The 15,730-nt window shown below is 44.2% G+C and overlaps 1 protein-coding gene across 5 annotated transcripts in view; it reads right to left on the reverse strand.

Annotated features, from left to right (window-relative positions):
• Calx (sodium/calcium exchanger 3) overlaps positions 1-15,730 on the reverse strand; it is a 322,106-nt gene that overhangs the window by 10,738 nt on the left and 295,638 nt on the right. For 2 of the 5 annotated variants that reach the window (XM_075699207.1, XM_075699208.1), the window contains 4 exons: positions 14,159-14,203; positions 9,135-9,274; positions 7,112-7,211; positions 2,302-2,373 (listed from right to left, as the gene is read on the reverse strand). In XM_075699207.1, coding sequence (XP_075555322.1) covers positions 2,302-2,373; positions 7,112-7,211; positions 9,135-9,274; positions 14,159-14,203 — 357 coding nt within the window. The remainder of the gene's footprint in view (positions 1-2,301; positions 2,374-7,111; positions 7,212-9,134; positions 9,275-14,158; positions 14,204-15,730) is intronic. The other 3 variants (XM_075699210.1, XM_075699209.1, XM_075699211.1) reach the window with 3 other exon arrangements.

The following is a 15,730-nucleotide window of genomic DNA, read 5'->3' on the forward strand; positions in this document are numbered from 1 at the left end:
GTAAAAGCTTGTGTTTTGGTTTCGATTCCCGAAAAGAAAAAAGAATTTTGCTTAAACTTCCCGACGCTATCGTTACAGAGAAACCCATACGTCGCAATGCTTTATGACGGACGGCAGTTTTCGTTTTTCTCATGAAGATATTTCTTAGTGTCATGAGAGGACAGACTGTACTTGGTTTCCTGGTGAAGGTCTTCGTCCTCTGTTTCTTTCTATAAGCCATGACAGCCGAGCGCGTCGTCTGACAGGGATAGAAAAACGCAATGTTACAATACGAGCACCAGGGCTTATTGTGCCATACTTTGCGCAGCTCCGCCTAATTCAGACCCGAAAGAGAAGGAAATGTACGGTCACTTTAGGTGAGCACACTTTGCTTCACCCAACATCGTACGCTACAAAGCCGTACGCTACAAAGCCGTACGCTACAAACCCGTACGCTACAAACCCGTACGCTACACAGCAAAACGAGGTGTCATTCGGAATCGAGGGAAGTGGTGACTAAGTGACATTAAAATTAGTATGAGTATATAAAAAGGCATCGGAAGTGCTTGTCACCCGGAAAACAAACCTCCGGCAACTCTTCTAACACCAGCAGTGTCACGCCGCATCTCAATTTCCCAATTCCTCGTAATAAACACAGCAGAAACAAAAAACGGAAGCGGCTCCGGAAATTGCGCATAGCAGTCTCAATTTGGTCCTTGTGTCTGTTTGAAACAAAGACAATTGAAACAATGCGAGTACAAAGAGAAAACAAGCCAGTACCTCCATTTTCTGCTGATTTTTTGTGTGTTCTTACTGTGTGTTCTTACAACAGTGCTGTCGAAACAACGCCTTCAGAGCGCGCCAGTCGACGCGAGTTCAATGAATGAAGCTTTTGTTCAGTTTAAACCTATATACAGCGTAATTGATCATTTTAGCTTTCAAAACGCACTCCCGCCGAGTGAATTCGTTAGCGAGTATTACTGTGCTTTCTCGTGTAACATTGAACCAAAGAGACACCACACTTGCCCACCTGACAGATGTACAAGGTTGCCTTAAGCTTCCAATGATCCAGCGGGAAACATCCACGAAACACTATAGACAATTCTGAAAGCATGAACTGTATTTTTGGCACTACACACAAATGACTAAAGGGCATGTGAATGGAAGCTTGCGCATTTTGAAGCAGTTCTATTCGCATATTCATTAAGCTCCGTATCCGCAAAATTTATCTTGCTGGAGCACCGCCCGGTATCGGTCATCGTCACTGTAACGAACTTCATGTTATATAAAGCTCATCATTATCATGTCTCGCCCATCACGTCATGTCTGGCCCAACGCGCGCTGATAACGAAACGGTCTCAAGCAAGAGAGTCTTTGTGAACACGGCCGCTTTATCTCTTTGCCAATGTTTAGCACTATTTGAAGTTTCAGACGTTGATTTTGCCGATTGTAGCATCATGATACAATAATGGGATTGCATTATACTTTTTTACTTGATTAGATCGATTGAATCAGCATTATTGATTTGCACGATTGAATAGAAAACGACGACGTTGGTAAGAAACGCTTCGCCAACTAGTGCTATCCTCAGGCAGGGCCTGAGAGAAGCCCCTACTTCATTTGTGTATCTTTGTTGCACCAACGTGCTTCAACTTTATCTAAAATTTGAACTGAATATAGTGTACAGCCGCGACAGCTGTGTAAAGTTCAGCAACATCTCCAGCTGTAAGCTAAATATATACGCAATAGATTTCTCAAAGATTAAAACTTTGAATTGAAAATATAGGGCGTTGCTGCACACGTCAAATTTCTTGAGAACCTAGAGCACTTCTATAAACTTCAATTTTCGACGGTGCTATAGCTTGTTCGCAAATTGCGGAAGTTGGCAGCTTCACTGAAGTTTGGAGTAAACGTCGCGTTACCAGCAACTCTTTAAGTAGAAATCGCCGTCAATTCTTGTCTTTCATCGTGGCAGTATAATGCCTAAAGACTTTATACACCATCTCGCAAAAGGTCACGTGTGAATACGCGCATGGTGCGTTTGCTTGAGGCAATAAGTGATTTGCACTAACGAGTCGATCATGACGCAACATCCAATGCATTGTTGAAAGGATTGTAATATCACTCGAGATGTCATTTGCGCCGAAAGAAGAACGACCCTATCACGCCGTACAAATTCTGTGCGCTCGTACTAAGCGGAGAAGTTCATTAATGTCAAGAACAGAGGTCTGTTTTCCAGTTTCGCTTTATCTCATACTCACTAACAGCTAACGCTCTGCGCTTTAACACTCTAACACTGTCTGGTGTTGAAACACCACTTACCTTTGGTGAATTTCAAGCTGATGTTTTCCATTTCGAACGCTTCTTCCGTCTTAAACTTGTTCCTGTCGTCGTCTTTACCCGTGCACCGTTTTGGTTAGGACAGGGATGCAGGTAAGGTTGTTTCATGCGAGATTTTGTGTGTGTGTTTCAAGCAGTAAGGCAAGCAGCAGGGCAGGCAGGTAGCACGGTAGGCAGGCAGCAGGGCACACAGGCAGGTGGTAAGACGTTCGCCCAAAACCAAGGCAGAACAACCGAGAGAAAAGGAAACGAAAAAAAAAAAAGAATTACGGCAGATCCAACGCACTTGTTGGACGTAAAGCGAAGCTTTCTCGGATTGTTTCAACTCAGTGCTCTGCAAAGACAGGAACGATGCCCACAGTCGTACACGCTCGAATCCCGTACAGGGGATGCCTGGCGCCCTCTATCGGTGGGCGTGCACTGGACGCTGTGGAAAGCACGGCCTCCGAGATCCACCAATAAGCGCTTTCGCGCGCCGCGTAATCTCAGAGGCCGTGCATAACTGAACGGGCATCGCAGTTAAATAATATTACTTCTGCAGAAAGCGCAGATGTGAATTGTGAATTGGTTGATACATGTAAAACAACAATTTTTTGAACATCTTGGAAAAGTATGAGCTCTCTGATAAGAGTCAAGATTCGAGCAGGTTCCGTTGTTTCATGAGGTCGCATCGAAGAAACAAAACAAAGAAAGCTTTGCTTTCAAACAACCAAACCTTGCAATAAAAACAAAATTCAAATCACGCAACAGAAGGAGAACAAAAGAAAAATAACCGCAGGCATGGCTTACCTTGTCTTGATAGTGCTCCGTTTCAGGCTTGGCACTTTTCTAAGTCCTCATTTAATCTGTCATGACTATACTATTTAAGGCTAACAGGGCAACAGGCTAACGTTCAGGATATATTTCTGGATACTCTTGACACCGTCATTAATAATTTCTACCTTATCGAGGTTAGACATCTTACAACCACTACCTTATTTGATAATCCTGCTTTCTTTTAATTGAGGTGTGTTCTGAAGAAGAAGACTCGAACCACTATGCTAGCGCTGGCCGCGAGGCTGCAGCTTGTGTTCGCTTGGTTTGTTACTGTGTTGTGTACGCCGTGAACTGATATGCCCAGGTTGCCTTTGCGTAAATAAATCCCGTCACATTTCTCTCTCTTTTTTTTCAATTTGGAAGCTTTGTTTTAGACGTAGTACAGCGACAAGTTTACGAGCACACAAGAAAATCTGTTTCGTACAGCAAGCCTGACAGGAGCGTCAGAAGGGCACGCGACTCCTCTGCTTGACAAAAAAAAAAAAAAAACAAGCTTGACTTCCGCTTTAAGCTCCGTTTCACGTTTGACACCTTCGAACTTTGAATGTTATTTGTCGTCGCTATATCATGTTGGTGCACCAGAGCAAACGGCGAAGGTTGAAGGTGCTTCTGGGTACTCTTGAGGCCGGCGCGAACATTATCCAAACTGCGCTGCTCAGTATCCTGCTTCGTCACCTGCTCGTGTACTTACATTAAATGGCTGACATTGCTTTTTCGTTCACAATTAGGAACCCAATTTTTTAGCAAGAAGTCTTTCTTTCGCGCATCACACACTGCTTCACAGAGCGGATATACTCTTAAATAAACAGGCCGTTTGAATCACCAATGACAACCATGAAGAGCTCAACAAACCTCACTGCAGGCTAGCGCAGATTATTCCCTAGCTGCGCCACGGAATAATGTAAACCCAATGTTACTCTCCGTTAGCCCCGACCAATTTCAATGACGTTACCGGACGTCCGATGTCCCACTGCATGCCCGCGAGTGTGCTCCAAAAGTACCGCGTCACTTCAGATACCACATACGTTTTACGTAATCTCTTCGGCAAGATATGTCAATTAAACGACAAAAATATGAAACGGTACGACAACGCACAAGCCCACCTGTTCACGGTTGTGCTTTATCGACTTACAGCGGATCCAGAAGCAGGGTGAAAACGCAAACTATACGGCCAGCAGTCAAGGTAGGGAATTGGAAGTGGTGCTCGTGCAACTAATGTCACCAAAGGCGTAAAACAAGCGGATGTAGGCAGGCATGCGTTATACGGAGCTGCTGTGTGCACGCAGTGCAGAGTGCAATTTCGAATGAAAAGCACGTCGCGCCCAACGTGAGCACAGAAAGAACGTTGCCGACACTCCAGGCTGTGGGTTCGGGCTACACGTAAAATGACACATAAAAGTGACTCGCCCACTGTGCCGGCTAAAAAAACAACAAGAAAAACCTGAAGCTCAAACTACAAACAAATTTGATGCTCGCAACTCTTTCGGAAGTGTAGGGCTTGTAATAAAATTAACGAGAGCGAAAAATAAACGGCGGAAAGGCAAGACGGCGCCTGCTTAAAATGGTCGAGCGAGTTTGTGCAGGCGGGACTCTTCGAAGTTGTCAGTGCTACTCACCATCCGTCTGTACTGTGCAAAATTTACAGGTTTCTGTGCTTTGAGAGTAAGTGCAGCAATGTAATTTATAACAGCATATCTTTCTTTTTTCTTTCTGCAACAACCTATTCGCTAAGAAGCTTTATAGAAACCGCCAACTCTAAATTCTGTGCCCTTCCCTACCCCCCCCCCTCCCAAGAAAGAAAACAAGAAATTGACATTGCGTGTAATTCTGAAATATCATGCATGGTGTTCAACATCTAGGCATGAATTTTATAAGCTCGTCCTCCCCGTCCATACGGACCGCACGGATCTACCGCCCTGCAGAAATATTACAGAAATTTGGCTCAAAATCGCACAAACATGCGGAGATAGTAGCGAAAGATCCAGGTATCGATGTGCTTTTCCTAAGACGAAAAAAAAGTGTCTTTAGCGAGCTCAAAGACGGATCGAACGGCCCCGAGGGGTCACGTGCTCTAGTAAAAGGATCTTACGAGTCGTAAAGCCGAACTACTGCGACCTATCTTGGAGCGGTCTCGGCGCTTTTTACAACTGCGACAAGTATAAGATCGGTGCGTTCCAGAGGCTGCATATTGGCGAGAAACACCCATCGGCGAAGTTCGCTCCGCCCGTAAAACAAGCGCGAATGGTCGGTGAGAACAAAATGCCAAAACTTTTCGGAAGAAATTCAGATGTGCGCGGAGACGTACGCGGAGACACTTTAGTTGCAAGCACGAAACAACGTCTACAGGTAACTCACGTTCTGACGTTTTTTTTTTATGCCCCACACTTTGGTACCGACATCAGAAGTCGCTGGAATATTTTCTTTCATCCATGGCCCGACTACACCAGTAAAGCTTGGCAGATAGCTTGGCAGAGGCAGAGCGAGTGACGGTGGCTGGAATCTGTAACTCCTGCCCATAGTCTATAGGCAACAATATAGAATAAAGCTTTTTGGTTCCGTGACATCAAAAAAAAAAAAAAGTGCCCAGGCTGCCTCTTCATTTCAACACTGAAGATAATGCATGAAAACATTTTGATGCGGGTATATTGCAACTCGGAGGCTGCTTTTGATATCTGACGATCACGTCAGAACCATTACGAGCCATTAACATTTGCTACAAAGCTACATACGCACATTTTCAAATGGGGACTTATTTAAATGAATAAGTGAACATAAGGGTATTCTACAAAATCCCAAACAAAGGTGGCAAAAGACAACTATAAATTCTGGCACAGGAAGATGTTTTAAGATTACATTCACACATGCTCTGTCAAGCACGTTACCGCTGTGATTGCACTAGAACTGCAAACCCATTGACGCTGCCTATACTGAACGACGTTGTCACTAATGGAACCTACAGGCATTTTCGGCCATAAGAGACGCCGTCTTGGGAGGGTGAGACCAGTTTCAGCTGTGCAGGGTTTCCTAATATTCGCCGATACCTCCGCAACACGGTATATAAGTGCGCTGCTTCCGAAATGGAGTTCAGTCTTCTCAGGCTGTGTTGCAGTTCTGCCCACTGAGCTAAGGCGGTATTTCTTTCTCGTATCACTTGCTAATGATATATTGCAAATATATAGCTAGCTAGTATTTAGCACTATATATAAATATATATACTAGCTATATATAGCTAGTATATAGCACTAATTATATAGCACGTTATTCAGTACACGCACAAAGTTGCCGTTGCTGAAGAATGCTCATGTCTTACTTAGTGTTAAAGCAAAATTAAACAAACTGTGTAGTTTATAGTCACAAAACTGCGCAGTCATTTACAAAGGACGCCGTGGTAAAAGCGCCCCGAATACGTTTTAACTGCTCGGAGTTCTTTAACGTGCACCCAACGCACGGTGTAGCATCATTTTTGCATAGCGCCTTTATGCGAACGTCCCTGCCGTGGTCTGCAATCCAACTAGTGTGCTCGTGCCCAACATCCCAACGCCAGAGCCACTAAGCCACCTACATGGGTGGTCAGAACAAATGAACACGTTAGCGTTAAACCACCGTTAGACAAGATAAGCGGGTGATTTCAGTGGGCTCCTACTCCTACTGATCGCAAGAAAGTGATAGCTCGCACACCTAGCGTGCTGAGGGCGACGGGAGTGACATGTTTGCGTCATCAGCTCCATTATCCTGCGCTGCGAACATCGTTTCCGGCTCGATACGAAAATAGCATCTCCTGCGTGCGCACACGGAGTGATGGAGTACGGGCAGTAAACACAAATTAGTACACGCAGAAAACCAAAAAACGTACCGCACGTCCAGGAATAGTAACCAGGATGGTAGTTACCCAAATATGTCCATAATGTTAGTCAGGTAACGCACAACTAAAGAAACAAGGCAATTAGGAAGCAGGAGCAAGTTGCATGTCACTTACCAGCTACCACAGTGATGGCTTCAACGAACTGCTCTTTCCATGAGGACGTTCCGATCATCAACGAAATGTTGGCTCTTTGGAAAAGTTTGTCCACTGTGTTCTGCAATAGTATAGAAAACGACGTTAGTTGGCAGCCGATGCGCCGGCAATTAACCCGCACGTGCTCAGAATGTCAAGTATGCCGGGTGACCCAAATGCAGCAAAGACAAAGGCATTTGAGGAATTCGAAAAAGAATGACGCTATAGAAATGCTGCGACTTTCACAGAAACGCAGCGCAAGACATGAGACGTGTTTTGACTACTGGCGGATTTTGTTCGCACTGGTATATCCCGTCTGGTCCCTGGCATTGCCACCACGGCCTTTGCACGTCCTTTATCGCAAGTGATGCCGAAAATTAGGAGAGGTTATGCACGACGGCATGCACAACGTGCGCAATGTTTGTTTTCGTTATTACCTGCCCAAGTGCTGAAGTTTTGTGCCTGCCAGTACTTGAGGTATGCGAGAGGGAACAATGAATTGACCGTTCGTCTTATTTCGAAGTGCGCTTCTCTGTATCACACAATTTGGAAACTAACGGCGGCACACGTATTTATTTATTTATTTATAAAAGTACTTTCCTGGCCTCAAGGCGTTACAAAAAGGAGTGGTATACATGAACAACAAGCACATACATGTGTAGCAATAGTGTTTTAACACAACGTATTGTCAACGGCTCCCTTGAAACTTGCATTGTCTGGAACAGTGGCGAAGAAAGCAGGCAGGCGGGTTCCAATCCAGATTTGTTCTTGGAATAAAGGAATCCTGGCACAAGTTTGTTGGACAAGACGGTACACCAACTTTAAAGTTTGCGATTACAACGACACGATATGCATGACGAACGCGCTATAATTTGTTCATTTAGAGCGAGGTTCAAATAATAGTTCTTACGAAAAGGCACAATGGCGCACATTAAAGACGATATCGGAGTTCAGGTAGACTAAAGGTAAGTTTCGTGGATGTAGCACTGGCGTTAAGAGAATAATTAGACAATATAAAACGAGAAGCACGATTTTGAACACTTTCAGTGAGTTGCATTAGAGTAGTTCGAGAAAGGTCCAGATTGCCAAAGCATGCTCTAGCTCAGGTTGAACAAGTGTCTCGTGGAAAGTTAGTTAAGGCTGAGTCGATGCAGTGTTGAAATTACGGCGTAGGTGCCTTAGTGCACGATTGGCATTGTTAATCGTGCATGTAATGTGTATCGCGTATTCAGTTTGAAAGGCGCTTCTCTGTATTGCACACTTTGCCAACTAATGTCGGCACTAGTCGTTCTTAAAATGATGCAGCTTGTCTGTTGCACGCGGTTCTATCACGAGAGCCACTTGTCCATGGCGCCCTGTCGCGTTACGCACAAACCGTAAACTAAGCGCCGATTGCAATATGACTGCGTTGCCAAAATCTTGGCAAATGCGACAGCCAGCATGCGGCAAAGCTCAGTTCAGAAATATTTAGAAAACACACTATTAGACACTAAGCATCCACTCCTACCTTGCGCTTTCGTACCAAACATCCATTTAACAACTGCTTATTTATGAAGTCGTTATACACTCCGACATATTTCTTTTTTCGTATGCAACTGCTTCTTGTTGACGGTTTTCACAAAAAAGTGCTAAAGACGAAGACGAAGTCGAAGGAACACATGCGACAGTCCTGTCGTATGTGTTTCTTCGACCTTGACTTCGCCTTTAGCGCTTTCTTTATGAAAACCGTCAAGAGGAACCAACTCGCCCCAATCAAGGTATTGTTGCTTCTTGCTAACATGCGGATGTTAAGCAGCAATGGCCTCTCTAATGCCAATATAAATGTTCGTCGTCTGTTTTGCGTCTGCCGGCCACTTTGAGCTAAGTCACCAAATTAAATAACTAGGTGGATTCTTTTGTTTTGTTGGTGCGTGTCGTGCTTCCGGCGCTGCGCAGTTAACCGCGCATCGGCCGTGGAGCCGTCCGTCAACCGGCGGCTCTCCAAGGCGGGGCGACGGGTACTGACCTTGAACTCCTTGCTCTCCTTGATGCGCACGGTGCAACGGCATTGGTCACCCAGGCGCGGGCGTCCCATGAGCGCAATCTTCTGCGCCTCGGTGAGCTCGACCTCGGGCACTTCGTCCACTCCGTGCTCGCGAAGGAGATCTGCACCCACGTCCACGCAAGCGTGACAATAAGCGTTACAACGAAAGTGAGCGGCGAGCGAGAGCGGGCGCACACCACTCAGGCGGGAACGCTTCGACTGGGCACAGGCGGAGGCCATTGGGGAGGCGGAGGCTAAAACACGAGGATGATTCACCCAGCGCCTCGAAGATTAACATGCTAGACTCGCCGGCAGTTTGAAAGTGAGTGACGATGGCTTTTCCGTGAATGAAGCGACGCGTTGATGAGTCTGTGAAAATCTAGAGGAAAGTACTTTCTTTTTTTTTTCGGCGGTAGCATTTAGCGTTCCGATACGGCGACTTGTTCTCATGGATGAATAGGAGGATTCGACTCTGGTAATGAGCGACTCAGCTATCGTTTAGAATAGAAAAAATCTGAAGGTATTGAAGATGGTAAGCCGTATATTGTAAAGGAAATCATTTCCTTCTGTTTGTTTATGAACAGCAAGTGCGAACACTTGTTTTATCTGTGGTGATTTGTCCAATGAGCTATCGGCTTTAGTGTTTATATCCTTTTAGTAGTTAAGGTTCCAGTGATGTTATCATTGTATGAAAATCTCTTGGAGAAACTTTTTCACTTAAGCAAACAAAATTCCCATTTCGTTTCTTCCGAAAAGGCGTTGATTATTCAGTAACGTGGCTAATTTTCTTGAGTATCAGTATCGAGCACTTATGTACGTATTGCGTAATCCTTTTTCGGGAGACTTCTGCTGATGTAAGGAATTTAGGCTCAAAATTTTTGAATAAATCTCAAGCTGTACTCTTCATCACGAACATTCCAATATTGTTTTGTTTTTACTCTTGTCTTAAAAAAAAAGAAATGAATTGAAAATGACTGCCCAGTAACTCCAATCGCTGCTAACCTGTAATGATAAGTTCTGGCTCATGAGGTAATATCCAGTTTAACGTTGTTAACCATCAAACGAACTGTGGTAAGCCATTCCAGCTCAAAAACAATGCCAATGAGAGAATCCAACGAGATCAACACTCATGATGGCGTCCACCTCTCAGGTCTCTATATTATTGTTTGCAAAAGCAAACATGTGCTCCTTCGCCGCGTTTTGTCGTATGACAGGAATGAATAATAAAAAAATGACCAATTAAGGTATTATGATCTATGTTTCAACAAACGTACGTTATTTATTTGGCATATGGTACGCCGGCTGCCAAAATGATAGACTTGAGTAGAACTCTGCGTTAAGGTTGTTACGAATGTATTTGAGCATCACAAGATATTTCCAGGGGTATTGAGACCTCTATTCTCACGGCAGCCTAGTTTTCGTGGTATATTTGATATGGTTTACATATAAAGTAAGTAATATTTACTGTTCAAAAAATGGAGGTTTCCAAGACAGGTGACGCACAATAGAAGTAACAAATGCACAGGACAATTTTTCTTCACATTTTTCCTTTCGTTGCATGGCGCCTTTTGAAGGCATATACTTTCGCGTGAAGACGGAGAAAGCTTCCCAAAATTGAAATGCTTTCACAAATGACAATGCGAAGTTCACGGTTACGAATGTTGCTGAAAATGACAATGTGTTGTTGGTGTTATGTTGATGTGAGGTAAAAGAGTGTGTTAAAGCGACAGATGGTATATACAGAAGCAGCTGTGACCTCTTGGCTAAAGTCAAACACGTGACATTAACGTAGTCACATGCTCAACGCTTGCACGAACCCAGTGGCGCAACTTTAAAGAAAGAAAAAAGAAAATGGCAGGCGTACTGGGCCCCAAAAGTACCAGCTCCGTTTAACCTCAGCATGTGACAGAATGAATTTTTGGCTGACAGAAGTTGCCTCCCCCCCAGTTGCCCCCCCCCCTAGAAGAAAAACAGAACAATGCAATATCTTCATTTGTCTGGTTTTTTTTACAACGAAATCAAATTGCTAGCGTATACCCAAGTGTGCTTAAATTGCCCTCACAGGCAGCGTCGCTCATAGGGTGTTCATTGCGCCTATTTAATAGTTACGGGCAGTAAAATGGTGGTTTTGAATGGCTCAAGATGTACAGCTGCTTCCGGTATAGGCCCTGTCGCGTCACGTGACACTATGAGCACAGTGTGGTTGGTGCAGGGCGCGCATGCACGTGTGACGAGCACAGCCAGACATGCGTCACGACTGCAGGCTGAAAAAAAAAGAGATCCTAGCTGGTTTTGCGGGCGTTCACATGCACCAGCTTTGGTTTTGTTTGTATCACGTGATTACGACCATTCAAGTGGGACTGAACCAAGCGCGGGAAACTTTCAAAGTCCATCGACCCACCTTGACAACCCGTCTTTAGGGATCTGCGCAGAGTTCACGAAACGCACACACAAAAACAAAAACTACGGTAAAAGAAGTGCGCAGGAGACTGTAGTTTCGTGTCATGTGACGTCTGCGCGAATCTCGAGGTGAATACAGTGCGAGTTGCTCAGTTCTCAGTCTCAATCCACCTTGCCAAGCGTACAAAAGCTGACGCACCGTAAACAGTTCAGGTTCACTACGGAGGGGGATACTTAAGCCCGTTAAATCTGCGAGAAACAATTCGACATCAGTATTACAGCCGAGGAAAAAGCATTAAGAATGAGCGCGATAACCTACCTTGAGGAGAACAAATATCTCTGTCTTGAGGAGCGTTATCGAGCAAAAAGAAAAGGTGTGGGCCACTCGGATTTTTGAAAGTTTCCGCGAAGGTATCAGTTTTGTCATGGCAACAGGAGCGTTGAACAGAAAGTTACTAGAAACATTCAGGATTTTTGCGGATTATGTAAATGTGGTAGGTCTCTAAGAGTAGCTGGGGAGTAGTAAGTGGCACATCCTGACGAGGTTGAAATGCAGCGCGAGCAGCCGTAAATGAACACACACGGTCGAAGACGTGTATTTGCACTTTGTGTGTGCGTTTTGTGTTGACATTTTCGCGCTACTTCTCAACCTCGTCAAGCTACTATGGAAAACATTCGCAAAGTATCATACTGAATGAAATATTACACACACGATCGTTCCAGTACGCGAAAAGGTTGCCTTTCGAAATTATTGAAGTAGGGCAAATGCAATGATTAAGACATTAAGGAATTTGGAGCTCTGTTTGCAGGAGTATGAACTATGTAACGTTGCTTTTCTTCACTATAAGCACTCAGGTCACACAGTTTAGTATTTAGTTTTGAGGTAATTAGTTCCGCAGTTATTTTTTGACAGTTATGGAGAAGAAGAGCAAGCCTAGCGATTGATTTATGATGTCTATGTAGTGACACCCAATGGAAGCGGGGCTGTAATTTGCGCCCTATTATCGTTGAAAACTAACTATCGTTTTATATTTCCTGACGGCTGTCGCATATGTGCCAGCTAAACTTGGCTAAACTTGGATTTTTACAGGAACTTGAATCTCCAGGAGACTCGAACTTTCGGAAATGCAAAAATTCGACACTTTCTGTTAACTTCTACCAGTAAGTTGACTGCCCGCTTTCGGTTTGGTAGATCACAGCCTGCCGAGAACATTTTATGTCCATGCATGTTCTGTTCTAAGTAGTAGACTTTCAGATAGCCGCCGAAAAATTGTTCGGTTCAAGTGAACATACACAGAAAAACATGGATGAGGCGTGTACATAGACACCTTCTTTTAAATTAGCACCCCAGATAAAACCTTCTAGGAGTGTACTATCGTGAGCTCCGGGATCCACTATTTCCTTTTTGTCGGACCTTGTCTTATACCCCACAGAGAGGAAAGCAACAAAAAATTCTATGCAGGAGTCAACAAAAAATTCCATGCTGGAGTCCTGCTAACAAGTCGTTGACATGACAATCTTGAATGTCGAATTCTGGTGATTTCATACTGCTAGCCGTAGAGCAAGTCAGACAGAAAAATGCACAAAAAAAAAACGAATGGGCGGTCAGGCTATTGTGACTGACGCCACGGACGATGCCAAAAATGTCCAGAAATGCAGCAAAAACAAGCAAAAAACGGCTTAAACAACGCTCTCCATTGTTCTTGCAGACGCCTCGGATCGTTCTCCTTTAATTGTTTGGTCGCTTCCTATATCCGTATTTACCTTAGACATACATTTCGCACAAACACGTTTATTTTAGTAGACCAGTGTAAATAGCATGGAGCAATGCGACAAACTCTGTCGTTCTATTTTCATTGTCCCTTTACAACATAGCTATTAACGAAACAATTTTCGCCTTATGCACACATATCATAAGCCCTAAATCATATGCAGGCCTTTATTTAGTCCATACGAAGGTACGCACTATTATTGCATAACAATGCTACAGGTAAAACTATGCCGATATACACTCAATGACCTATGTTTGGTGCCGTCCAAAACAATACGTTGCTCTCAAACAACATGGGCCGGAACGCGAGTGGTCTGCTGCTTGACTTTCAAGGGTTTAGAACACTTTCAACATATATATTTAGGACCAAAAAATGAGAAACAAGAAACGGCGTCTGGAGGAACTTGGAGGTAACTATTGTTTAAAGCCGTTTCAGGAAAAAAAAAAGATCTCAAAGCAGGCATAACAGATGACGCTGTCAACCATTCAGGCACAACACAAATAATCGAACAAAGCGGTGACGAAGCGAAACGCTATTCATATTGCTTCCACGTAACGGGCAGGTGAGAGCATCATTCACGATTTCATTCAATGCGAGCAGCGCATAGTCTACAAGCGCAAGGCAGTACTAAAGTAAAATCAGCATATAACAGTGAGAAAAATCGCGTGAGATATAGCCATCGTGATGCATACGCATATCATAAAGAAAAAGAAAGAGAGAGAGAGAAAAGGATGTAGCTGGCAAGCGCATAACTAGGTTGATATAACCGTGAATGTTTGCAAGCGAATCGGCGAGCAGTGCAGATCGCATAGGGGTCACACGCGATGCGCCTACCTGATTTCTCATAGGCCAGCTTTTCTTGGATGTAGTAAGGGTCGTCTAGGAACAGGAGGTCAGAGGTGGCACAGGACGACAGGTTGAGATGGGGGGGGGGGGGAGGAGGTTTGGGGACAGGGGACGCACATTTTGAAAACGTTGGGAACAGACGAACCCCCAGTCGAGGAAAAGAAAAAAGAGAAGCAGAGAATAGAAGTAAAGAGAAAGAAAGATGAACAGAATCTTCAAGACAAGCGCAAACTATTAGAGCTCAACAAAAAGAAAAAAGAAAAAGGAAAATGAAACAAAAGCAAAGTTTGTCGAGCAAGTTTGAAGGGTTTCCAGAATCAGTCTGGCACATTTTATTTTAATTTCTTTAATGTGGCCGAAAATATCGAAATGGGCAACATATTTGACGAGCTAAAGCTGAATACCATTTGTGTTCAGCCCCTGGAGACAACTGCTTTTCCGCACTGTAAAAACAATCGTACATTCCCGATGTCCTTGCGGTTGATTTTATTGCGCATTTTCGGAGAAATATTTCGTAACAGGCTTGAGAAACTGTGCGCGAATTGCGTATTTCATTTTCATTCTTTTCGCGAATAGCATTAGACAAACAATAATTACAGTTTGGAAAAGTTTCCAAGTATGAAAACCACAAGCTTACTATAAATTGATGAACCGGTGTTAGGAATTGCGGTTTTTAGGTACCTCTCTAGTATTCAGGAGCCCATTTATGCGACCACAATTCAAGAAGCCCTCTGCGGCTTCCTGGTCATCTCTGGCGTCTAGCGGCATTCGAAGAACGGTTATTGCACTCGCTGGAAACCCTTCACTTGGCCCATTGTAAGAACGAACGTAGCATTTCTCAAACAGAAGACAGCGGGAAATTCAGAAAAACGCAAGTGAAATAAGAGCAGTGCGACGATATCGTAAGAAGGCCACAGTGGAGACAGAGAAAGAAATGTAAAAAGATAACAGAATATCTTGGCAGTATCACACAATGCAAGAAAACAAACAAACAAACAAGAAAGCGCTTCAAAGAGACAGAGAGAGAAGACAGAGAGCATGGCATTGCGAAACTACAAAGCGGCACAGATACTGCTCCTACACACTACGTAAGCGGCAGTACAGATGACGTCACCGTATAACGGCCACTGCTACGAGAAAGCCAAGTGCAGCCCAGCAACAGCCTCTACTCACTACGAAAGCTGTACGTCATGGAAGGCATTAAGAAAAAAACGTCCGTTTGCAAGACTGAACGGAAATATCGTGGGTTTCCCGTGCCATATCGCATACACTTGGATTCATTTTTCACGTGCTGCGCTTTCCCCCACGAGACGGCCTCGAGCTGCCGATATACGAAACTGAGCGCCGACTATGGAATCATCGTCTTCGCGAAGCAATTCAAAGTTGTTTTTTTTATTTTTCATGAAAGCGAACGCGTAGTTCCGTCGCGAAGCCAGTCATTCAGTGAAAAAAAAAAACGCGGTACGTCAAGAACGTGGTTGTTTCTAACTATACCGAATTCAAACTGCAGTGCAGTAGTGCGCAATACTGTTGTACACAGATAGCCTTCTTTGGCTCTTC

This window comes from Dermacentor variabilis, chromosome 7 (assembly GCF_050947875.1).
Source record: "Dermacentor variabilis isolate Ectoservices chromosome 7, ASM5094787v1, whole genome shotgun sequence".
NCBI classification, from domain to species: Eukaryota; Metazoa; Arthropoda; class Arachnida; order Ixodida; family Ixodidae; genus Dermacentor; species Dermacentor variabilis.